Genomic DNA, 26117 nt, shown 5'->3' on the forward strand with positions numbered 1-26117 from the left:
CGTTACATAATCTCTGGTACTATCATTGGACTACTGTAATGCCCTGTTCTTAGATCTTCCTAAATCTCACCTATAGGTGCTTCAGTTTATACAAAATTATATGGCTTGTCTTATCACTGGAACACCACTGTGTGATGATATATTACTACTCTTTGCCTGGTTGCATTGGCCACCTATTAGCTGGTGGGTAATTTGGGTTTTCAAAGCTCTAGATCAGTGGTTCTCAACCTTTCTAATGCCGTGACCCCGTAATACAGTTCCTCATGTTGCGGTGACCCCTCGCCCCGCCCTCGCCCTGCGAGGGCGGGGCGAGGGCGGGATGAGGGTGGGGCTTTGGTCATATGGGGGCGGGGTTATGGATGGGGTTGGATTTTAGTGCATATTTATTTATTATGACATTTATAAACAGAACCACCATTCCTCATAAAACAATAAAATTAAGAAACATAAAGCATCAGTTATAATAGTAAAACCATACTAATAAAAGAATATTTTAAAATTACCGATAAATAGAATTTCTATTAATTAAAATCATATACATTTTTATAATTTCCCAAACACCAATAATATTTCAAAACAGCACATATATCAAATAACACACAATAATTAAAACTAATAAGGATTTTAAAAAGCCCCTGCTGTCCATACATGGGAGCTCTTGATTTCCAGTCACCCTGATATTGTCGAGGATTAGGAGGTTATCCTCTCTCTCTCACACATACTCACATGTCCATTCTCTCTCACACATACACTGTCACATACATACACATTCATGCTCTTATATGCACCATCACCTCTCGCTCTCACAGACACTGACACACTCTCAGGGTGTAAGACACTCTCTCCCCCCCCCTACTCACACACACTCTTACTCCCCTGGATTTTCTCATACACACTCATGCTCTCACTCTTACTGGCTCCCTCACAACCTCAGAGCCTCTCAGATAAAACTCTATGCAGCAGAAATAATGCTGAATGTTGAGAATTGTGTTATGCAGACTAATCTGGAAAATGCACTAATTTCTACATGAGTCATAATGAATCAGTCCTCAGCTGCAGGCTTCAATTGATTATCCTGGCTCCCTTTAATTTAATGTTTGCCAAATACAGTTCATGTGTAACAGCAATCCTAATTCTCCACCAGATCAAGCTGATTTCACATCCCACTTCATACTTTGTCACCTCCAGCTGAGTAAAACAATTAATCTAATTATTGCCACTGCTGCCACGTGGCTATTGGGGAGGCGCTGATTGCTGCTATTGGCACTGAAGCCCATTCTGCTGCCTCCTCTGTGCAGGCCCCCTGGGTTTCCACTTCCTCCATGTTGATCTTGTACATTGTGAGATTCGCCATAGAGAAAGTGCTACTCTTGCACATTCCCAAAGATTACATGTACCAATCAGTAAAAAGTAATTTTTTTTTTACATCTGCTTCCCTTTATTTTTTTGCAATTTCCTTTTATATTGCCTTTTTTTCTGTTTCTTTTCTCTCCACCTGTCTTCTTCCCTCAAACACACAGTCAGGTTCTCATTCTCACATGCATTTCTCTCTCACACACACATACACACACAGGATCTCACTGTCACATGCTCTTTCTGTCATGCAATCATTCATACACACAGTCTCTCACTGGCACAGGCTGTCTGAGTCTCACACACAGGCTCTCTCACACCACCACATGCTGCCTTGCTCAAGCACAGGCTCTCACTGTCACATGCTGTCTCTTTCACACACACAGAGGCTCTCACATGCTGTCTCTGCAAACACACACAGTCTCTCAATTCACTCTCACACACAATCTCTCAACTCATCTCATACTCGCACACACCTCTCTCTCACCTCTGGGCCTCTTCTTTACGGGTTGCCACAGGATGGGCTCTGCAGCGGCCCTAGTCTTCCCGGCCCCGCTGCTCCTCTTCTGCACGCGGCTGACGCGCCTCCTCCTTCCTGCCCGTGCGGCTCCGGCAACATTTGTCTTCCGGGGCAGGGCAGGCAGGAAGTAAGTAGGAGGAGCACCGCGACGCGCTCCCTTTTGGGGTTGGAGGAGGCAGGTCTCCAGCTTCGCCCCGCCTCCCCACAGCAGCCGCGGCGCCGCGGACCGGCAAAAATCCCCAACGGCCCGGTACTGGTCTGTGGACCGGGCCGTTGGGGTCAGTCCGCAGACCAGTTTTGGTCGAACGACCTGTGTTTTGGTCGTTCGACCCCCGCCGGGGTCGCGACCCACAGGTTGAGAACCGCTGCTCTAGATGAATGTGCTTCTTCCTGTTTGACTTCAACAATCTGAAATATCAACACATTTGATGTCTTTATTCCTCTTCGAAACATATACCTGAGATTCCATCCCTCAGTCACATTCAATTGTCAGAGTCTATGAAACATATTTTTCACATAGCAAGGCCTTCTTTATGGAATAGTCTTCCTGAAGAGTTGTGAACTGAAACTGATCTGCTTTGCTTTAGAAAGCTTCTTAAATCTTATTTTTTCTCATTAGCTTATGCTGAGTGTATTCTAGCTTTGGCCTGGGATCTATCCTATTGGGTTCTATCATTGGGGGGGTGGGGGGGGTGGGGAGTGATTTCGGAGCCACCTCGGAGGGAATGGGGAAAGCCATCAGGGCTCCCCTAGGGCTTGGCATGCGCAAGGTGCACAAGTGTGCACCCCCCTTGCATGCACTGACCCTGGATTTTAAAACATGCGTGCGCATGTTATAAAATCGGGTATAGATTTGTGCTCGCCGGGTTGCACGCACAAATCTACGCCTGCATGTAGGTTAGAAAATCTGGCCCTAAGTGAACTATTATTGTTGAATATGCATGTTGTACTGTAATCTGCTGAGATGGGTGGATCAGCTGAATATAAGCTTTTAGAAATAAATAAATACATACATAAATTACTTCTTTTGATATTATATCCACTTATATTAAATATTTTCCATAAAATACACTATTCACTCTACATTTGCACCCCATATATACACATTAACAAACATGCACAACACAATAAAAATATTAATCCTTTGAATAATGCAGAGCTAAACATTAACATTTCCCATAATAAATTAGATGAATAGCAGCATCATATCACAAGCAGCTTAGTTGCAGTTACTATTACTATTTACATAGGATCGTTGCCACTTTAAAAGGCGGTCATTTTTTCAAAGAGAGCATAGATACAATTAATGTGAACCACTGTGGAAACATACCCCTCTTCAGTCAGTCCCGTACCATTTTAGGAGATCCCAAGAAAGGTCTTTGTTTCACCCTTTTCTTTGGCTTCTTTTGGGGAAATTATCCACTATCAAATAACTTTTTATCTATTAAACAATAATTGTTAATCTCACTCTATTCTTTGCAAAATATTAATGGATAATCTCACTCTCATCTCAGCAGATTGAGCATTGTACCAATGGCCTTCTGATTCGATCGTTTTGGGTGTTCTCTGCTAGTCTTGCTGTTTTTATAAAATAACAATGTATAACAATACTTTCAGTTTAGTCAATAAAATGCTGTAGCTCATTTTACTGCTCTTATGAGATTTTGCACATATACCATTTTTGTATTATCTCCTTTGAAATTTTCTATTTTAGCAAATCTTTCTGCCATATTGGGAATGTACCTTTTTCTTTTGCTTTGCCATTTGTAATATATAAACATGCAGTAAGTGCCAGGGACATTAGATGATATAGATAGATAGATAGATAGATTAATGCAGCAAAGCAACTAGGCTCATATATGCTGATTGGGTTTTCTCATTTTGGGTTTGATTTGCTGATGCTTTCCAACCATTTCATGCCTATGGAAATTAATTTTATGATCTGTCTGGAAAGTAAAGATATTTATTTTTTTGCATTGTAAGATTTTCCCTTTTTCTGAATAATTCATAGATGCACCTGTGATATATCCATGTGCTGTGCTCTCTATAAAAGATTTGCTTGTCTAGTGAGTTTCCTTGTGTATTATATAAGTGTAAGTATATTTCTCTCTATATTTTTATCTACAGCCACCATTATCTATCCAGTCTATTGTGGTCCAAGTTGAGTGTATTAACCTGAAGGTTGGCAGTAGAATATACCATGAAGTACGGATACTAGTACGGGACAAAAATGACAACCCACCCCGTTTCCAGAAGCAGCGATATTATGTGGCTGTAAATGAGGTCAGCTTTCCATTTTATCTCTTTTCTTGTCCTTTACCTGTCAACACCAATCATTTCTAGTTTTACTTAGAGATCATAGTTATTGACAGTTTGCAATATTACTGCGTTTTATGTAGTGATTCAACATCTACATTCAGAGTTTGAAATGTAAAGGTAAACATTAATAGGATGGGAAAAGAAGGGGCTTTTTAGTTTTTAATTAATAGAGTTGAACCACTGATTCTTATTTTGTTGCACAAAGTTTAAAGAAATATTAGAAGTTTTGTACAATTTTCATGTCTCTCACACAGTTTGCAGTCTCAGAGCTAACGATCTAATAATCATACATAATTGAAAAGTTTTCTCCTTTTTGTAAAATGCCTTATAAAGAAACAGCATCTGGCTATACCTGATGATTCTGTTTTATTTTAAATCTCATACAAGATGTTCTTTCTTTGCTGATACATTGGCACGATTATTGCTGTTCTTCTACAGTTCAACAGTTTGTCTTAATTATTCTAAAAGCTTTTATACAACTAACTAAAGAAACCAAACCCCTGAAATAGGACTTTGATGAGAAAAGCAGTGTAATAAGACATCCTTGGACATGTAGCAAACAATAAAGCTTAAGTAACAATTACAAATGAATTCATGAGAATCATTGCCACATCAATGAATTATAAATGAATTCACACTCTTTGGGCAACAGTACCATTTGTAATAGGAGATGGAGGTGAGAGATGTGAGAATAATTCAGATAAGAATAATTAGAGTTGTATATCACTAGAAATATCTTAGAAATGTGTTCACGTGCTTCAGAATGGAAGAAAAGACAATTGTTAAAAGGACCCTACCTAAGTATCAAATCTAAAAGTTTTATAGTTGTTTCCTATGTTTTCTGTTAAATCTTATTTGCTATGTAAAATTGCAATAAATGTGCAATATTTGAATTAGAAGAATAATATAACAATTATAATGTGTTTTTCTCTTGGTAGAGATCCTTGATTAGTTTTACTAAATGTGATCACCCCTATCAAAACAGAATAACAGAATTATGATCTGTAAATAACAATATCTGTCAAGGCATTTGCATAATCTTTCCTCTGCATCCTTTAGCCACTAAGTACAGGCTGATGAGAATTCATCTCTCCACCGATCATGATCTATGGCCCAAATTAATTATACTTCATTGCCCAGTAGATCATGAATTGTGATACATGCCAGTATTGTAACACTTTTTAGGCACTTTTCATAGTGAAGTGAATATGCCGATTAAGTCTACCATATTTTTCTCTGCATCCCTACACATATAGCAGCAACATGCTGAGTGAATGTGCTTCATTTTTGCTACATACCATGCAGGTCCACGACTTGTTTAAAAGTTAGCTTTCAACATGAGTGGAAATTTGTATTCCTTTTAAGTTACATGTAACACACATTCACACTACTGAGTGTGGCCACCTCTGACAAAACATAGAAGTTGTCCAGCACTGTGACAAATACCATAGGTCATAAGTACGACATAGTGAAGAGGATAGAGGCCATGGAGAAGAAATGGAAGAGAAAGAGACACTGGAGCTGAAAAAGAAAGAGGAGGTACCAATTGGATTGGGTGAAGAGACAAAATTTAGTGGGGGAAAAGGTAAGTGAGAAACAGACAGACTGGGAAGAAGAAATGTGGAGTTATCACTTAGGGAAGAGAGAAGAAATAAGTTGGACTAGTAAGAGATAAAGATGCTGGGAGACAAGCTGAATGAAGAAAAGAATAATGGAAATACAAGCAATGAGATGTAGAAGGGTAGCTTATGACCTGTCTATGTGTGGATCTGTACAGATGGAACTTTTTTAAATCAGACAGCACCAACTCTTTTCTAAGATGAAGACAGTTATTTTCTCCTAGCATTTTCTGTACTAGATTACTCCAAGCCCTAGCTAACATCATACTGGAAAATCATAGATATACCCTCGCCCATATATACATGTATATGGCCACCTGCAGATCTACCACAGTATTTTATAACCTGCATGTATCGTATGAATGAGACATAAAATATGCGTAAATCCATCCTGCAATATTCACACATGAAAAAGATACTAGAGGTGGTACCCAAAAAACATTCATTATATTTTGTGGATCGTTCTGGGGGTGGGATATTTCAGGTCCATCCATGGATCTTTTTTTTTTTTTTTGTATTTTCTAAAAAAAAAAGGAACATATCCACAACCCGCTCCATCTCTTCCCCTGGATTAATAGATTCAACCCTGACCACCCTAGCCTACCCTCCTGAGCCATCTGGACTCACCAAACTGTCCCTGGTGATCAGGCAAGGCTCGGAAACATCCTCCTGCTCCCATACTAGTGGATACCTTTAGTCAAAATGGTGCCAGCTGCCCTTTGCCCCTACCATGTGTCAGGGACTGCTCAATGGCACTGGTAGTCCCTGTCACATGGTAGGAGCAAAGGGTAGTGGGTTAGGGATGTGCAGAAGGAAAACATTTGTTTCAATTCGGTTTTCGTTTTGCCAGGACCCAAATTCATTGCATTAGTTTCATGGAGGGGGGGTGGGAGAACCAATTTGTTGATTAGTTTTATTTGTTGTCCTTTTTCCCGTTAAAGTCAAGGAGGGAAGTATTTGCAGCCTATTTTTGGCTGCAGAATTGGGGTTTTCTTATCAATTCTGATGAAACTTCTGGGGAACAATCATCAGAATGAGGAAAGAGCTCCAAGGTATTTAGACTGTGGCAAAGTGGCACCAAAGTGGCATGAATAGCCTAAGGCACTGTAAAGGTGCAAAGGGGTGCCACAAGTGGCAAGAGCGCTTTAACAGACGTGCAAAGCAGCAGCGAGAGTGTCAAAAACACACCACAGCTTCAAAAGAGAGCACCAATAACAGTTGCATGAACCCTCAAAGGCAGAACGACAGGCAAAGTGATAAGACAAGTGGCATCAACATCCTACAGCACAATGAAGGGGAAACATAGCAAGCAGAAAGAGTGTCAGAAAAAACCACAAGGCACCGATAAAAGGACAAAGCAGTGTAAGAATACCCAGCACTGAATTGCACCTAGTAGATTGATAGCACTATGAAGCACTATGATAACTAACGATGACATCATTCCTGGGAAAATGAAAGTTAACTTGGTCTTATTCTCTGCTAATGATAACAAGAGGCTCCTGCCCATAGTAAGAGCACACGCATACATGCTAAAATGTATTGATTGGCTATAAAGGTAATGGGTTGGGATTATGCAGATATCTGGCATCGGCAAACCCAAACCCTTATAATACTGAGCACGCACGCTAGAGCCCTGGGCAGATTCTGAATTATACACCGTTTGCTTTGTATTTGCTTCTGCTACTGGAGGAACCACGCCTTCCTCCATAAATAAAAGCTCTATTTTTATAGATTTGTGGAGCTGGTATTCATTGGGTTAATTAGTCAGAGGTTACCGCCATTAATAGCAGCAGAAAGACTAGCACCAACATGCTGAGGAACCATGATAGTGGCAAGAACACCACAAGGATTAGAGTGAGTCGTCTGGTGTATGGCAGCAAGGCAGAGTGGCAGAAAGTTGATAGGGGCAAGTCAGGCTAGCAGAGTGGAGGTATTCTGGTGCCTGTGGTTCTGATAGGGGCAATGCAGACTGGCCCCGGGGAGAGTTCGTTTTCCTTTGCACAGGAAAGGGCTCCCTAGAATGGGTTCGCCCCTAGAGTGGGGTGTTTCCGTTGGCATCTAGAGAGCAATCACTGGTCTTTTAATATCTGGTGAACGTAGCGGATATACAAACGAGAATTTTCAAGGCCGAGGTGGAGGAGGTTTCCATGTGAACAGCGGTTCAGCATGGGTCAACGGGTGCTAAGATATAGGTTGGCTACACCCTGGGAGACCTCCCTTTCCTTTGCGCAGGAAAGGGCTCCCTGAAATGGATTGGCCCCTAGAGTGGAGCACAAGCCTTCAAAGCGTGGCGAGTCGACATGGAGGAGGTGTCCATGTGAACAGCGGTTCTGGTTCAACATTGGGTCAGCGGGTGTTAAGAGATAGGCTGGTTACACCCGGGGATAGTTCCCTTTCCTTTGCACAGGAAATGTCTCCCTAGAATGAATTGTTGGCCCCTAGAGTGGAGCACGAGCCTTCAAGCATGGTGAGTCGACGTGGAGGAAGTTTCCATGTGAAAAGTGGTTCAACATGTGTCAACGGGTGCTAAGTAAATGGCGCAAATCTCCTTCAGCGTCCACCCTCTCTGCCTACAAACTTGCTCTCCACCAGTACAAAAGTTCCTTGTTAAAAATCAAAAGAGACTTCTACGCTCATAAGATCCATCACATGATCTTTGATGCTAAAGCCCTTTTCGCCTACGTCTCCAACTTAACTCAAATCCAAATACCGGACATACCATTTAACAAAGCCCAAGAAAAAGCAGAGGAGCTTGCCCTCTTCTTCAACAACAAAATAACCAACCTTCTATCAAAGAAGTCACCCAATACCTCTTCCCCTCACAGTACCTTTCTACACCACAACAAAAACATCTCACTCAACTCATTTGAACCCACTACAACTTCGGAGATCTTAAGAATACTGAAAAATATAAAACCATCAGCGCACCCATTAGACCAAATCCCTTCCAAATTACTTCTCCTTATTTCTGACACCATATCCAAAGCCCTGGCAGACATAATCAACTGCTCTTTATCTCAAGGACTCTACCCTGACGACCTCAAAATGGCATCCATCAAACCGCTCCTGAAAAAACCAAAGTTAGACCCAGACGACCCCACCAACTTTCGCCCTATCTCCAACCTCCCATTCATTGCTAAAGTCATGGAAAAACTGGTTAACTCTCAATTATCAGACTACCTGGAAGACCACAAAATTCTCTACCCGTCACAATATGGCTTCAGAAATCATTAAGCACAGAATCTCTCCTAATTTCCTTAACAGATTACCTCATCCTGGGCCTAGACAAAGGCCAGTCCTACCTTTTGATTCTCTTGGACCTCTCAGCCGCCTTTGATACTGTTAACCACTCCATCCTCCTAAACCAACTATTGAACATCGGCATAACAGGTACCGCACAGTCCTGGTTCCACTCATTCTTGAAAAATCAGAGGCTTCAAGGTCAAAATACACAGCAAAGAATCTAAACGCTACCCTTCATCTCAAGGAGTTCCCCAAGGCTCATCACTCTCACCCACCCTCTTTAACATCTACCTCCTCCCTCTCTGCCATTTATTAACCAACTTGAACCTTAAACACTACCTTTATGCCGACGATGTCCAGATCGTGATACCAATCAAAGAATCCATTAAAAAAACCCTTGATCTTTGAGAATATTGTCTGCAAGAAATAAACTCCCTCTCTCCAGTATGAATTTAATCCTAAATTCCTCAAAAACGGAACTCCTTCTCATATCCACTGAGAACTGCCACAACCCCACAAATCCTCCAGCTAATTTACAAACAACACAAGTAAGAGATTTGGGAGCAATCATCGATAATCGGCTTAATTTAAAAGCTTTCATAAACCAAACCACTAAAGACTGCTTTCATAAACAGCATGTTCTAAAAAGAATAAGACCACTGTTCCACAACCATGACTACAGGACTATCCTACAAGCAATAATCTTCTCCAAGTTAGACTATTGCAATTCTTTATTATTAGGTATCCCATCAGCACATACTAAACCTCTTCAAATGGTTCAAAATATGGCAGACAGAATTCTAACAAACACAAGGAGAAGAGAGCACATCTCCCCAATCCTTAAAGATTTACACTGGCTGCCAATCCATTTCAGAATTCTTTATAAATCAATCACCATAATCTACAAAACTATCCAACAAATCGCTCCTCTCAACCTACAAATCCCTTTCATAAAGCATACATCCTCCAGACCCATAAGAGAGTACTACAAAGAGTCTCTGCAGGTACCACCTTCCAAAACTTCCCTCCACATAACTTACAGAGACAGGGCTATCTCCACAGCAGGACCCACTCTTTGGAACTCCATACCAACGGAACTAAGATAGGAACCCTGCTTCCCGACATTCAGAAAAAGACTCAAAACATGGCTTTTCAAACAAGCCTTCCCAGACTCAGATTAAACCCAATTTTCTCTGACAAACAACCTCCAAGCAACAACTTTCTTTTTACAACCATCCTGGCAACCTACCCTAAGCATTATCAACATCCAGAATTTCATTACTTCTGATCTCTTCTTTCTTGTTAAAAACGACATCTATGTGAACTGAACAATTCATTGTAAATCACACACTTCCCTTCTTGGGAATTCTACCATTTTACGGGTTAATATACTATGTTAAAGTTACTATCTTCTCTTCTTCTTGCTCCTAGTTATACGACTTCTTGTTTTATTGTAACTGCATCTATAGTATGTTTAATACATATTATCTCGTTCTCTGTTCCGGTTATCACCCCATTGTTTATTGTAAACCGGCTTGATGTGATATTTTCACGAATGCCGGTATAGAAAAAAATCTAAATAAATAAATAAATAAATAAGAGATAGGTCGGCTACACCCGGGGAGAGTTCCCTTTCCTTTGCACAGGAAAGGGCTCCCTGAAATGGATTGGCCCCTAGAGTGGAGCACAAGTCTTCAAAGTGTGGCGAGTTGACATGGAGGAGTTGTCCATGTGAATAACGGCTCTGGTTGAACATGGGACAGCAGGTGTTAAGAGATAGGCTGGTTACACCTGGGGAGAGTTCCCTTTCCTTTGCAAAGGAAAGGTCTCCCTAGAATGAATTGTTGGCCCCTAGAGTGGAGCACGAGCCTTCAAGCATGGTGAGTCGACGTGGAGGAAGTTTCCATGTGAAGAGCGGTTCAACATGGGTCAACGGGTGCTAAGAGATAGGCTGGTTACACCCGGGGAGAGTTCCCTTTCCTTTGCAAAGGAAAGGTCTCCCTAGAATGAATTGTTGGCCCCTAGAGTGGAGCACGAGCCTTCAAGCATGGCAAATTGACGTGGAGGAGGTTTCCATGTGAACAGTGGTTCAACATGGGTCAACGGGTGCTAAGAGATAGGCTGGCTACACTCGGGGAGAGTTCCCTTTCCTTTGTGCAGGAAAGGGATCCCTGAAATAGGTTGGCCCCTAGAGTATGGTGGTTCCGTTGGCATCTAGTGAATACCCAGAAGCTATTAACTGTACTTATACACTTCAGCTGATGACAAAGGAACATGAAGTGCTCTCAGAAATAAAAAAAAACTGCTACTCAAGTCCAAATCTGTAATATAAACCTATGTTGACTTTGTAGTTTTCACAGTGCCTCGGTAAACTATGGGAACAGAGAAGATGAACTAGAGTGCAACTACCACCAGTTTTCTATAGCACTAGAAACATTAATTTTGGCACCTAAGAAACATCTAGGGAAAATGGCTTGTATTATGAAGGTCATGAAAACTATTGAGCATATGAAATATCGAAGCTCCAAGTAGGACAATCAGGTACAATGTTAGAGGACAGGCCCTTGTAGGGATGAAAGACCTGGATGGACAGGCACAGCATTAGAGGTCAAGCCCTTATGGGGTCATAAAGCCTGGATGGACAGACACAGCATTAAAGTCAAGGCCTTGTAGGGACATAAGTCCTGGACAGACAGGCACAGTATTAGAGGATAGAGATCAAGCCCTTATAGGGACATAAGGCCTGGACGGACAGGCACAGCATTAGAGGTCAAGCCCTTGTAGGGACATAAGGCCTGGACGGACAGGCACAGCATTAGAGGTCAAGCCCTTATAGGGACATAAGGCCTTGGTGGACAGGCACAGCATTAGAGGTGAAGCCCTTGTAGGGACATAAGGCCTGGACGGACAGGCACAGCATTAGAGGTCAAGCCCTTGTAGCCACATAAGGACTGGACGGACAGACACAGCATTAGAGGTCAAGACCTTGTAGGGACGTAAGGCCTGGACGGACAGGCACAGCATTAGAGGATAGAGGTCAAGCCCTTATAGGGACATAAGGCCTTGGTGGACAGGCACAGCATTAGAGGTAAAGCCCTCGCAGGGACATAAGGCTTGGATGGACAGGCACAGCATTCGAGGTCAAGCCCTTGTAAATACTCAGAAGCTATTAACTGTACTTATGTACTTCAGGTAATGACAAAGGAACATGAAGAGCTCTCAGAAATAAGAAAACCGCTACTCAAGTCAAAATCTACAATATTAATATGTTGTCTTTGTAGTTTACACAGTGCCTCTGTAAACTATGGGAACACAGAGGATGAACTAGAGTTCTATAAGAACATAAGAACATAAGAACATGCCATACTGGGTCAGACCAAGGGTCCATCAAGCCCAGCATACTGTTCCCAACAGTGGCCAATCCAGACCATAAGAACCTGGTAATTACCCCAAAACTAAGTCTATTCCATGTTACCGTTGCTAGTAATAGCAGTGGATATTTTCTAAGTCAACTTAATTAATAGCAGGTAATGGACTTCTCCTCCAAGAACTTATCCAATCCTTTTTTAAACACAGTTATACTAACTGCACTAACCACATCCTCTGGCAACAAATTCCAGAGTTTAATTGTGCGTTGAGTAAAAAAGAACTTTCTCTGATTAGTTTTAAATGTGCCACATGCTAACTTCATGGAGTGCCCCCTAGTCTTTCTATTATCCAAAAGAGTAAATAACCGATTCACATCTACCCGTTCTAGACCTCTCATGATTTTAAACACCTCTATCATATCCACCCTCAGCCATCTCTTTTCCAAGATGAAAAGTCCTAACCTCTTTAGTCTTTCCTCATAGGGGAGCTGTTCTATTCCCCTTATCATTTTGGTAGCCCTTCTCTGTACCTTCTCCATCGCAATTATATCTTTTTTGAGATGCGGCGACCAGAATTGTACAAAGTATTCAAGGTGCGGTTTCACCATGGAGAGATACAGAGATATTATGACATTTTCCGTTTTATTCCCCATTCCCTTTCTAATAATTCCCAACATTCAGTTTGCTTTTTTGACTGCCGCAGCACACTGAACTGACGATTTCAATGTGTTATCCACTATGATGCCTAGATCTCTTTCTTGGGTTGTAGCACCTAATATGGAATCTAACATTGTGTAACTATAGCATTGGCACCTAAGAAAGATTTAGGGAAAATGGCCCATATTATAAAGGTCATGAAACTATTGAGCATATGAAATATGCAAACTCCAAACATCTGAAGTCAGCTTTTTAAGTTCTTACATTCCAAATGTTGCAAAACAGGAAAGAGAATATTCTGGAAAGCAATGATGCCCAAATACATGAAAGTGAAATTAGAAATACTAGAAGTAAACTCAGACAGGTACAGAGTTTGAGGTCAGGACCTTGTAGGGACATACGCCCTTGACAGTGGATGGGCAGGCACAGCGTTTGAGGTCATGCCCTTTTAGGGGTATATGACCCTTATAGGGGTATATGGCCTGGACAGTGGATGGACTGGCACAGCATTTGAGGTAAGGTTCATCTGCTGATATTATCTGGAAAATAGGATGCAGTTGGAGCTGCTGCAAGGCTTTCAATTGCTTTTATTAATCTTGACATTCACAGGGAAAATTTGGAAACCCAAGCAAAGGCATTTTTATTTTCAAAAGCACTAGCATTTCCATCAACTCTGGTGCCAGCCTTGAGCAGTGAGGGCTCATGATATCCCCTGCCATTCAAAATACACGTCCACTGGGCACACTGGTTGGAGGACATGACAGATATTGCTGAGCCACTTTGGCTAGGTGTGGCCAGACAGTAGACTTGTGAGCCCAATATGCCAGTGGATCTGTCTGCATGTCCTCTGTGGGCTCTGAGAGATACCGTGTCACTGATATTTGTGCTGGTGTCTCCTTTGCTTGGGTGGGCTGAGAGTCACTCATGCCAGCTGCTTTCTCTCTAGCCTGTAGCAGAATAGATGATCCTTTATGGGTAACATGCCTTTGGCATACTGAAGTGGAGGAGGAGGAGGACGTACTAGCTGTCACTGACAGAGTGCAGCTTCTGCTTGGGCTAGCACAACTCTCTGAAGTGCCCACCGCTGTTTCCTCCTCTGCTTCATGCCTAATCTGTCTCTGCCTATGGCGCTCCTGATCACAGACGTTTACTAACAGCAGGTCCTGACAAATGAGAGACAATTAGACTGTAGGTCGAATTTTCCTTTCACAAGGGGATCAAGACTGTGGCAAGCATGTATGTGTGGCCTTCTGTTAAAGGCCTTAATCTCTCTTGCACCTGCTTCTGCAAAATGTGTAGACAATGCTCCACCTCCGCTGTCATTCCCTCTTCCTGTTTAAAGCCCTCCAGATTTTCCTCCAGAAAATTAACTATAGGGATGATGTCAGCCAATGTGGCACTTCTGGAACTCAGCTCCTCCATGACATCCTTGAAGGGCTGCAGGACTTTTACCAACTGACCCATGACTAATCAATCATGATGCCCTAGGGGATTATACACACCTATGTCCATTGAACCAAAAAGTTCATGAAGGGGTATCTGCAGCTCCACTAACCTCTGCAGCATAATAAATGTGGAATTCCACCTGGTGGCAATGTCTTGAATGAGACACTTATGAGGCATCTCCAAATCAGTCTGCTATTGTCTGAGAACCTACCTCGCCTTCACACTTCTGTGGAAGTATGCTGCTATCTTCCTGCACTTGTGTATTAACGTATATAGGTACTCATTCTCTTGGTGATTGGACTCCAACCCCAGAGCTGACTTCACTACCAGATGCAGAGTGTGTGTAAAACATCGGATGTTCTTAAAGCGCCCATCAGATATTGCCTTTACCATGTTTGCACCATTTTCTGTGACAAATTTCCCTGCCTGAAGATTCCTATCTCACTGGTCTGGCTGCCAGCCCGCCAGCATCTGTATGATGCATGCTTGAATATTGGCTGAGGTATGGGCCTCGTCCGTGAGGTGGGTGTGCAGTAAAGCCCACCTCCACCCTGATACTTGTTCACTAATAGAGCTGCTGCCTGCCCCTGCCTCAGCCAGGTCCCACCAGTATGCTGTAGGGGTGTGCATTTGTTTTCAACGTATTGGCAATCCGCAATGTATATGTCCCTATTCGTTGTATTCATGGGGTCACAAAACGTATGGCGAATCCCCACGAATACAAAGTAACGAATAACCTCCCAGTCTCCTGACCCCCCCCCCCCCCCCCCAAAGACTTACCAAAAGTTCCTGGTGGTCCAGCGGGGTCTTGGCGCGATCTCCTGCATTCGGGCTTTCAGCTGCCGGTATTCAAAATGGCACCGATAGCCTTTGCCCTCACTATGTCACAGGGGCTACTGGTGCCATTGGTCGGCCCCTGTCACATGGTAGGAGCACAAGATGGTGCCAGCCGTGGGTCCTAGTGTGCTGTCACAGAGAGGTAAGAGTGTCCAGCATTCATGGCAGTCCAGATATTGCAGGTGAAATGCACACTCCCCTCTGCCTTAGCTAGCAGTGCTTGGATGTGACTGTGACACTGGTTGTACAGGCTGGGGATGATCTTTCTGCTAAATGTGGTTCTGGAGGGGACTTTGTTATTTGGAACTAAGATCTTCAGCAAATGCTTGAAATCCACATTCTCCACTATCTGCAAGGGCTGGTAATCAAGGGCAATCATTTCCCCAATACTCCTGGTTACAACTTTTGAAGCTGCCTGCCTCCTATCCAGGGATAGCATTACTGAACACCACCCCATTTCCTCTATGGTGGGTTGTCGCTTCTGCCACATGGCAGAGTGCTGCTGGCCTGCAATCTGACTGCTAGAAGGGGCTGAGGGCGTGGGGTGACTCTGTTCCTTTTCAATCACTTTACGCTGCCTGGAAAAAAGGGGTCCCCTGACTGGTACTGTCACCATCCCCAGATGGCAGTATTGATGTTGGGTGTTGCCTCTTCATATGATGCATCATGCCAAAATTAGTTAGATGTCCCATTTGCTTGCCTCTGCTAATAGCCCTGGAACATTAATTACACTGAGCAAAACGTGGGTCCTCCGTCATTTTAAAGTGGCTCCACATCACAGATTTCTTTCGTGATCCCTTCTATGCCTGCACTGACTGCTCTTGCTCCTCATCATCTACAGTATCATCTCTCCCCTGCAGCACTGAAGTGGAGGGTAAGACATGACTAACTAATCCTCCTAAACCTTCTTCAGCTATTACTTCTTCCATTTCAGAAGATGAGAATCCCACACAAGATGATTCTTCATCGGAATCAGAAGCAAACAGTGCCTGCGCTACATTTTCAATGCTAAGTCGAGTCTGCTGTCACACTTCTGCTTTTGTGTGTCGCACTTTAGTCTTGCGTGGCTCAGCCTCCCCTTCCCTCCCCTCCAAAACTTCAGGGTCAGAAACAGGTGGTGCCGATGCATCATCTGTTATGAACTGGAAGGTGGATACCTGTTTCGAGGTAGAGTCAGCGCTACCCAAAAGGGATTTGACCCACTTTAGGTCTCTACTGTCGAAGGGCAAGGCCAAATGTTGTAGATGTTGAAAGAAGACTTCACCCTGGAAGCTTGTGATCCCCCCAGGAGGAGCCCATAGGAACCCGGCCGCTGGGACTTATGAGACTCTCTTGAAGACTGAAGATAGGTCTGGATGCAGGCGCCTCCTGCAGTTCATAGAGTCCAGATGGCTGGTGCCTCCAGCAGGTCGTGGTAATCTTGAAGAAGGAGTCGAAGAGTAGTCAAGAGCCGGTCTGAGGGTACGATACATGAGAGGGGTCGAAAGCCAATCCAGGGTATAGTCAGGAGAAGGGTCTGAAGCCAGTCCAGGAGCACGCCAGGAGAAGAGACGAACACCGTTCCAAGATCAAGCCATGGGAAAAACGAAAGCCGGTCCAAAGGTCAGAAGCCAAGCGACAATCCAACAGGGAGGAAGAGCAGAGCGGGACAAGAACCAAAACAGGATCTCCGAGCACTGGACGAAACCAAGCCAGTAATCTTGATACCAAGGCAAGGTCTGAGGAGCAGAATATGGTTAAATGCAGTAATCCAGAGAGGAGTCTTCAGGAAGGAGCCACAACGACCCCCCTCCTTTAGGTCTCCCCCTAGAAGGTTTAGGCTTTCCCAGGTGTGCAGAATGGAAGTTCGTGAGCAGAGACTTGTCCATAATGTTCTTAGCAGGCTCCCAGGAATTCTCTTCAGGTCCAAATCCTTCCCATGCTAAGAGATATTCCCATGTTTTGCCTCATTTCCTAACATCGAGGACCTCCTGCACTTGATATATAGTCTTCTTCTCCGCCCTGGGTTGGGGAATGGCAGGAACCTTCCAGGAGGGCAAGAAAGGACCAGGGGCTTCAGTAGAGATAAGTGGAAAGAATTATGTATTCTCAAGTTGGCTGGCAAATGGAGATGGTAAGTCACCGGCCTGGGTTGTCGTACTACCGGAAAAGGCCCAATATAACGTGGTGCCAATCGCATAGACAGGACTCTCAACCGGATGTGCCTGGTGCTATGCCACACCTTCTCTCCAGGACGGAATCGAGGCACTGGTTGCCGATGTCTGTCAGCAAAGGTCTTGGCAGCGTGAGCTGCTTGTAAAGCATGTGTTGAGTATGAATCCAGAGTTTCCGCAATTGTACAGCCATAAGCTGGGCTGCTGGTGATGGTACAGCCATGGGCAAAGGCAAGGGCGGCCTGGGTTGTTGGCCAAATGCAATCTGGAATGGGGAAGCCCCCGTTGCGGTACAGGTAAGAGAATTATGAGAGAACTCGGCCCATGAAAGAAGCATAGCCCAATCGTCCTGACAGGAATTAACGTACATGCGAAGAAATTGTTTCAATGTGTGTTTAGTATGCTCTGCTTGACCGTTTGCCTGAGCATGAAATGCAGTAGTGTAGTCCAAGGAAATACTAAACTTCTTACACAGATTGAGCCAGTAACGAGCTGTAAACTGAGGGCCTCGATCAGATACAATATGTTGTGGAAGACCATGGAGACGAAAGATGTGGAGCATAAACAGTTGAGCCAAGCGAGGAGCAGATGGGAGGGAGAGTAGCGGGATGAAGTGGGCCATTTTGGTAAAACGATCCACTACTACCCATATTACCATGTTGCCTTCTGATGGCGGAAGATCCACAATTAAATCTGTGAAGATGTGTCCAGGGCTTCTTGGGAATAGATAATGGCTGTAAAAGCCCCTATGGTTTCCCGGAATTCTTCAAATGCCAGTTTAATGGCAAGAAGCTCTTTGTCACCATTGGAGTAATTGCGTTCAGCCTGTGAAAATTTCCTAGAAAAATATGCACAAGGATGAGAGGTCCCTGTGGTATCATTTTGGCTTAGGACCGCTCCTACCCCTTCAGCAGAAGCAACCACCTCTACCATGAATGGACATCTGGGATCCGGATGCCAAAGGCAAGGTCTTTTGAGGAAAGAGTCCTTGAGTGCCTGAAATGCTTCTTCAGCCTCTAAAGGCCAGGATTTAATGTTCGCCCCTTTATGGGTGAGTGCCGTAAGCAGTGCAGCTAATTTGGAAAAATTCTGAATAAAGCTGCTATAGTAATTAGCAAAACCCAGGAAACGCTGGAGTGCTCGTAAACCATTGGGTTGGGGCCACTCTTGAATACTCTTCAATTTGGATGGATCCATCTGAAAACCTTGTTTGGAGATGATATATCCCAAAAAAGGTAGTGACTCCTGTTCGAAAATGCATTTTTTGATTTTAGCATAAAGATGATTTTCTCTTAAGCACTGAAGAACCAGAGTAACATGTTGTTGATATATTTGTAAATTGGAGGAAAAAAATCAAAATGTCATCTAAATAGACTACAATGCAGATGTAAAGCAAATCTCGAAATATCTCATTGATGAAATTCTGAAATACTGCCGAGGCGTTAGTCAATCCGAAGGGCATGACTAGATATTCACAAAGTCCATCTCTGGTGTTGAACGCCGTCTTCCACTCATCCCCTTCCTTTATTCTGATAAGATTATATGTTCTTCGAAGATTCAATTTGGAAAATTCCTTGGTCCCCTGTAAACAGTTGAAGAGTTCAGCTATTAGTGGTAATGGGAACCTATCTTTGATGGTAATGGGGTTAAGCCCATGGAAATCTATACATGGGAGCATAGTTCCATCTTTTTATTTCAACAAACAAAAATCCAGCCCTGGTGGGGGATTTAGAGCGTCTAATAAATCCTTTCTGTAAGTTGTCTCGGATATATTCAGTCATTGCATGTGTCTCTGAGATGGATAACGGATAGACCCTACCGTGGGGCGGTGTGGCTCCCGGAATCAGATTGATGCTGCAATCGAATTCTCGGTGAGGGGGCAAGATGTTGGCAGCCTTTTTGGAGAAAACGTCCGTGAACTGCTGGTATTGAGGCGGCTGATCCACAAGACGGGAGGAACAGATGAAGCTGCTGGAAGTGTTAGATCCTTTAATGCAGGTCTTAAGGCATGCTGAACCCCAATGAATGAGTTTTAAAGATGTCCAGTCAAACTGTGGATTGTGCTTTTGCAACCAAGGAATACCAAGAACTATAGGGTGGATAGCTCTCTGGAGGATACGACACAGAAGGATATACTTTCAGTGTGGTTCGGTGCAATGTGACACTCCAATGGAACGGTATGATGAGTTATCCTCCCTGGCAGGGGAAATCAATGAATGGAAGATATAATTAATGGTTTTTGGCATAGGCAAGTAGGAATGTGTAGTTGTTGTACTTACCTCTTGCAAAATGAAATTTCCCCCAGCTCCAGAATCTACTAAAGCTAGGGTAGAGAACTGGAGGTCTCCAAGATGTAAAGAGACCTGCAGAGTTAGTGGGAGAGCTGGAGAAGCGATGCCTAGGGTTACTCCCCCGCTGGAACTTAGACTTGGGAGTTTCCCGGGTGTATTGGGCAATGAGCTATGAGATGACCCACTCCTTCACAATACAGACAGAGACCTGCCCTCGGCGTCTTTGCATTCCTCAGGAGAGAGAGGACCATGCCCCAATTGCATAGGTTCTTTCACAGTCCCTTCTGTAGTCACTGCTTTATGAGGGATAGAGGCAACCGAGTGAGAGGGAGTAGTAACTGCCATGTGCCTTCTTGTGCTTGATCACTCACGAGCTCTTTCTTGTAGTCGGCGATCGATCTGGGTTACCAAGTCTACAATAGAGTCCAATGATTGAGGTAACTCTCGGGCTGCCATTTTATCCTTTATTCTAGGTGACAGGCTCTCCAAGTATATAGACCAAAGACAGTTCTCCTCCCAATGGAGTTCAGAGGCAAGAGTTCTAAATTCAATGGTATAGTCCGCCAGTGGTCGACCTCCTTGCTGAAGTTGTAGAAGCTTGGAACCAGCGACCACCTGTTTCCCTGGGTCATCAAAGACCGCTTTAAACAGTTCCAGGAACTTAGGAAGATCTTGTAGGACTGGATCCGACCGATGCCAAAAGGGAGAAGCCCACACCAGGCCTTTACCTTCTAACAGAGACATATGTAGTTTTTGTAAGGTCATCCGGGAACAAGGAGGCTTGAAGATGAAAGTGCATGCTGCATTTGTCGAGGAATCCCTGGCACAAGCGAGGATCACCTGCATAATGTGGAGGAATTGGTAATGGAATCGTAGACCGGGTATTACTTGGCATTACAGATGGTAATGGTGGAGGGATTGCTTGAGCCGCAGCTATAGAATCAAGACGGGCGTTGAGTCATTCCAAGGAAGACGCCGTGGATTCCAGTATGCGTTGCTGCTCCATGACTTTCTGGGCTAGCCCTCAAATGGCTTGACGAGCTGAGGCCTCTGCTGGGTCCATGGCCTTGGCATTCTGTTATGAACCTGAAGGTGGACCCCTGTTTCGAGGTAGAGTCAGCGCTACCCAAAAGGAACTTGACCCACTTTGCGTCTCTACCATCGAAGGGCAAGGCCGAATGTTGTAGATGTTGAAAGAAGACTTCACCCTGGAAGCTCGTGATCCCCCCAGGAGGAGCCCGTAGGAACCCGGCTGCTGGGACTTAGGAGACTCTCTTGAAGAATGAAGATAGGTCTGGATGCAGGTGCCTCCTGCAGGTCGTGGATTCCATATGGCTGGCGCCTCCAGCAGGTCATGTTAATCTTGAAGAAGGAGTCGAAGAGTAGTCAAGAGCCGGTCCGTGGGTACGATGCACGAGAGGGGTCGAAAGCCAATCCAGGGTTGAGTCAGGAGAAGGGTCCGAAGCCAGACCTGGAGCATGCCAGGAGAAGAGACAAACGCCATTCCAAGATCAAGCCATGGGAAAAACGAAAGCCGTACCAAAGGTCAGAAGCCAAGCAACAATCCAACAGGGAGGAGGAGCAGAGCGGGACAAAGAACCAAAACAGGATCACCGAGCACAGGACGAAACCAAGCCAGGAACCTTGATACCAAGGCAAGGTCTGAGGAGCAGACCATGCCTTAAATGCAGAAATCCAGGGAGGAGTCTTCAGGAAGGAACCACGACGACTTCATGTCATGGCCCCTTTAAATCTCACAGCAGTCGTGTGCGCATGGCTCTAGCAGAGACAGAAGGGGGAGGAGTCAGCCCGGCCGAGCAGAGCCCAATTGGTCAGGCCTGGCAGCGGCAGTGGCCGCAAAAGCAACTCCCATGAGGCACCCTACCTCCGCGGAGCTTCCGGAAACCCGAACCCCTGGTAAGTCTTCTTGGTCAGGACCACCGCGGCCGATGTCCTGGCCCCGGACGTGGATCCCCGCTGCTGGTGGCCATGACACCTGGCCCTGGTCATGGGCCGCCGCAGCCGGCAGTCCTAACATCATCTTTAAATTTCATTTTTTCCTGGATGGAACTACCTGCCCCTCTAGATATTTTAGAATGGAACAGGTCCCTTTTTAACTTTAGTGGAGGACTGGCACTGCCTTTTGAAGTGCCTCCTCTGCCAGTCCCAATCACTCGACCTTTTTTATAAAGGCCCCGGGATGTGTCTAACTCCTTGGGCTTGCAAAAAGGGGCAGTCTGAGGGCAGGGCATGGGCGAGGTGGGGCAGTCAGGGGCAGAGCCAGAGGCCTCTGACAGCGGCCATTTGCGCTGTGTTGGAGGATCACGTGCTGGCAGGCTACCGGCGTGCGCAACCTTCGCCTGCCTCCAGGCAGGAGCAAAAGGATTGATAAGAATTTTGGGAGGAGTTAGAGTAGGGCTGGGGGGGGGAGTTAGGAGGGAGGGGAAGACTGCGGGCATCGACGCATACAAGGTGCACTAGTGTACACCCCTTTGCACGCACCGACCTCCAATTTTATAACTTGCGCGCGCCTGCATGCGCAAGTTATAAAATCGGGCATACATGTGTACCTGCATGCAGGTCTTAAAATCTACCCCTAAGGCTTTTCTTCCATTCTGTGTCTATGGGAAAATACATTGATAAATCAGGCCCTTAGCCGTATAAGTAGTTGTGATGAGTGGCGTGATAGTGAGCTCTTGTTGCTGTAGTTTAGTTGATGTAGCCTCGTAAGTGAACCTATTAGGCCTGCATAAACAGCTGGTGAATGTGCAGGACAGACCAGAGCTTTGCCTATACCAGCTGCCTCCATCGCAGTTTGAGCCCTTGGGTTCTGTTGGCTGACAGGATTTAGGTGGGTCCCTATGGAGGTTGAATAAGAGAGACTCTAGAAGCATGCTCGGCTCAGGGCATACAGCAGACTGGAGAGATGAGGAACAGGCCAGTGGTTGGGGCAGGCAGGAGACAAGCTCAGACAGTGTAAAATGCAAGAGGTCAGGTTCAGGTGCAAGGCAGTCGTTGTTAGGTCCAATGCTGGAGGTCAATACTAGGAGGTCAGGCCAATAATGGATGAAGCTACATGACAGACACTGGACAAGCTGGGACGAGAAGACAATGTTGGATAAGACAGACTATGTAAGGGAAGGCTGGATGAGGCAGGCTGGGCAAGGTACAATTAGGAAAGCAGGACAATCGGGAACAACATGATCTGCTTCTTAGTCAGATGACGTTTTGCTGAGGTGCCAAGCAGGAGTCATGGCTGGGTTAAATACTCAGCCACATGACGTCATTGGGGATCAACAGGACTGGCCCTTCCTACTGCAGAGCCTTCAAGATCTGGTTCACTGAGTGCACACGTGTCTAGGGAATGGCAAGGCAGAGGCAGCAGAGGTGCTGGCAGCATCCTGCCATAGGCATAGTGCAAGGCAACTTCCAGGCCGTGCTGCAAGCCAGGGTGAGGCATGGGTAATTGAAGCTGGTTGCAGGCAGGTACTATGACCATTGAGCATAACAGTTTTAAGACTTTTCAGCTATCTTAATTAGCCAGATAAGTGGTGCATTTAAAACTTATCCAATTAAGTAGCAATAAAACTGCTTCTTAGATGGATAAATCATTATTTATCTTGCTAAATAGAGCTCAACAGCTATCTACATTTATTTTTGCTTCTTACTTTATAAATGTATGCAATGAAATTTTACACACATAATTTACATGCATTTACCCCCCCCCTCCCCCCATAAATCGGCTTCTATGTGTGTAAATTGGCAAATTTTCCAACATGCTCATGTCAATGAAATGACCAGTTCATCTGTAGGTCATCGAGACCCTCCTGGCTCTTCAACCTGAACTCCTTCCAGTTCTCCTTTACTACACAACCAGTCAGTATTTCACATTAAAGATGTTTATTATCACTTATGCCAAATAAAGAACAGGTGTAAATATGCATGACTAAGCGGCCAAATCTACATGAATACATTTCTTATAAAATAGAATCTTACATGTGTAAATGTTGGTGTTCCATCTGAATACAATCTGGACCATCCCTTTTAACAAGCATACATTTACTAGTGAATCCTTACTTACAAAATAACATATTCACCAGTAGAGATGTGAATCGGAACCAGAATCGGTTCGGATTCCGGTTCCAATACACATGTGGGTTTTTTTTCATCGGGCCCGATCGCGGTTTTGTTTATCGGCTGCATCCGAGCCGATAAACAAAAAACCCACCCTGACCCTTTAAAACTAATCCCTTTGCATCCCCCACCCTCCCGACCCCCCCAAAAAACATTTTACAGGTACCTGGTGGTCCAGTGGGGGTCCCGGGAGCGATATCCCGCTCTCGGGCCGTCGGCTGCCACTCATCAAAATGGTGCCGATGGCCTTTGCCCTTACCATGTGACAGGGTATCCATGCCATTTGTCGGCTCCTGTCAAATGGAGGGAGCACTGGATGGCCGGCACCATCTTTAAAAACGGCGTGAGCCATCCAGTGCTCCTACCATGTGACAGGGGCCGGTCAATGGCATGGATACCCTGTCACATGGTAAGGGCAAAGGGCCATCGGCGCCATTTTGATGAGTGGCAGCCGATGGCCCGGGAGCAGGAGATCGCTCCCGAGACCCCCACTGGACTACCAGGTGCCTGTAAAATGTTTTTTGGGGGGTTGGGAGGGTGGGGGAAGCAAAGGGATTAGTTTTAAAGGATCAGGGTGGGTTTAAGGGTTAATTTTGTGTGCCATTTTTCCTGCCCTCCCCCAAAACGATAAGAGAACCCCCACAATCAATACTGTGGGGTTTTCCTATCATTTCATGGGAGCCCCCAATTTCTAACGATTTTGAAAATATCGATGATATTTTCAATCGTCCGAAGCCCGATTCACATCCCTATTCACCAGTATATGCTATTTTTGCACCAATATGCTAATTTTTACACATGCAACCTATTGAAAATTCACCTTTCATATTTAATGAAAATGGAATTCTAAAATTGAAAATGTTTAATGATCTGGTTAATTTTTTGTATGAAGAATAATCTAAACAATATGTTAAATCTTGCATCAATTTTCTAAAGGTTTAACTTGCTAACTTCAGGAGTTAGCTGGTTGAACCTTTGCATTTCAAAACCTTCCCCCACTGGACATTTAAATTTGCCCTCCTAAATTTTAAGCTGGCCAAATTTTGCTGGGCAAAAAAAGAGGAAGTTCAAGAGGTGTTCCCAAGGCAGGAAAAAAATGTAAGTGGTTAGTTCTAATTTTCAGCATGAACCAGCTGTATTTAGCAGTCCTGAAAATAATAATCCTAAATCTAGCTGGTCAAATTTAGGTCAAATCTGGGATAATATTAACTGGCTAAAATTATGCTATGTTCACTCTTTAGTGGCTGCTTGAAAAAACTACCCCCATTTTGATTCATTTCTTGGGAACTGTTTCAAACCCCCATAGCCTTGAGCTTCTGTGATCTCAGAGAAACTTTGTTAAAATTGGGAGAGATAGGAACATTATCTGCTCACAACCCCTTTCATGCAGGTTACTATTTTGCAATTCCCAAGGTGCTAGAGCAATTAAAATCTGCTTCATTTTGCTTTACTCATATTTTTAAACTTTCCATAGAAGTAACATTTTCTCTTCCTTGTTTATAACTTCATTTTTGTTATCCTCTTTTTGTTTTATTCAGAGAACTGTAGAAAGATACATGAAAGAATTGTTTGAATAACAGAAGTATGTTCATAGCACAAGATCCTTTTAAGCTTGTCTACAAAAAGAAACATTTTTCAGTAATTACTTATAATTCTTATAGTTGAAGAAAACTTACTGCTTGCTTTATAATAATTCTTAAGAATTGTCTGTTTGAAAAGTTTGGCAATCTGCTGATAATTACTGAACAAGTTAAATTTCTCCCCTTTTAAATGTAATTACTCAATTCTTTTTTATTATGATACCAAAATAATTAATCTTTGTTGCTATACATCATCAAAATTCTGTTAATTCACAATAATCACCTGCAAATTTTATTAGGTTTTCTTATTCAGGGCTGCAGGAACAAATTCTTTTCTGTTCAATTTGTTAATCATAAGTTATTGGATAATTTATTCTCAGGATATTCCTAAAATATATCTGTCTCCATTTAGGTCCTTGATACATAAATCAATGTAAATGATTTCCTTATAGTTACATTCCTTTCCTTGGCCCATTTTAGAAGTAAAAGAGTTCTATATACGTGTCTTTTTTTTTTTTTAACTAGACACTGTATATATTAAAAAATATATTTTTGGATACTTTTGGGAGAAACCAAACAAGTCTTTGTTTTAAAAAA

General features: G+C 43.9%; 1 protein-coding gene across 1 annotated transcript in view; it reads left to right on the forward strand.

The window, feature by feature from the left end:
• PCDH15 (protocadherin related 15) overlaps positions 1–26117 on the forward strand; it is a 2056285-nt gene that overhangs the window by 552843 nt on the left and 1477325 nt on the right. The window contains exon 6 of the mRNA XM_029609778.1: positions 4001–4156. Within this exon, the coding sequence (XP_029465638.1) occupies positions 4001–4156 (156 nt within the window). The remainder of the gene's footprint in view (positions 1–4000; positions 4157–26117) is intronic.

Source organism: Rhinatrema bivittatum, chromosome 7, assembly GCF_901001135.1.
Source record: "Rhinatrema bivittatum chromosome 7, aRhiBiv1.1, whole genome shotgun sequence".
Classification (NCBI taxonomy): domain Eukaryota; kingdom Metazoa; phylum Chordata; class Amphibia; order Gymnophiona; family Rhinatrematidae; genus Rhinatrema; species Rhinatrema bivittatum.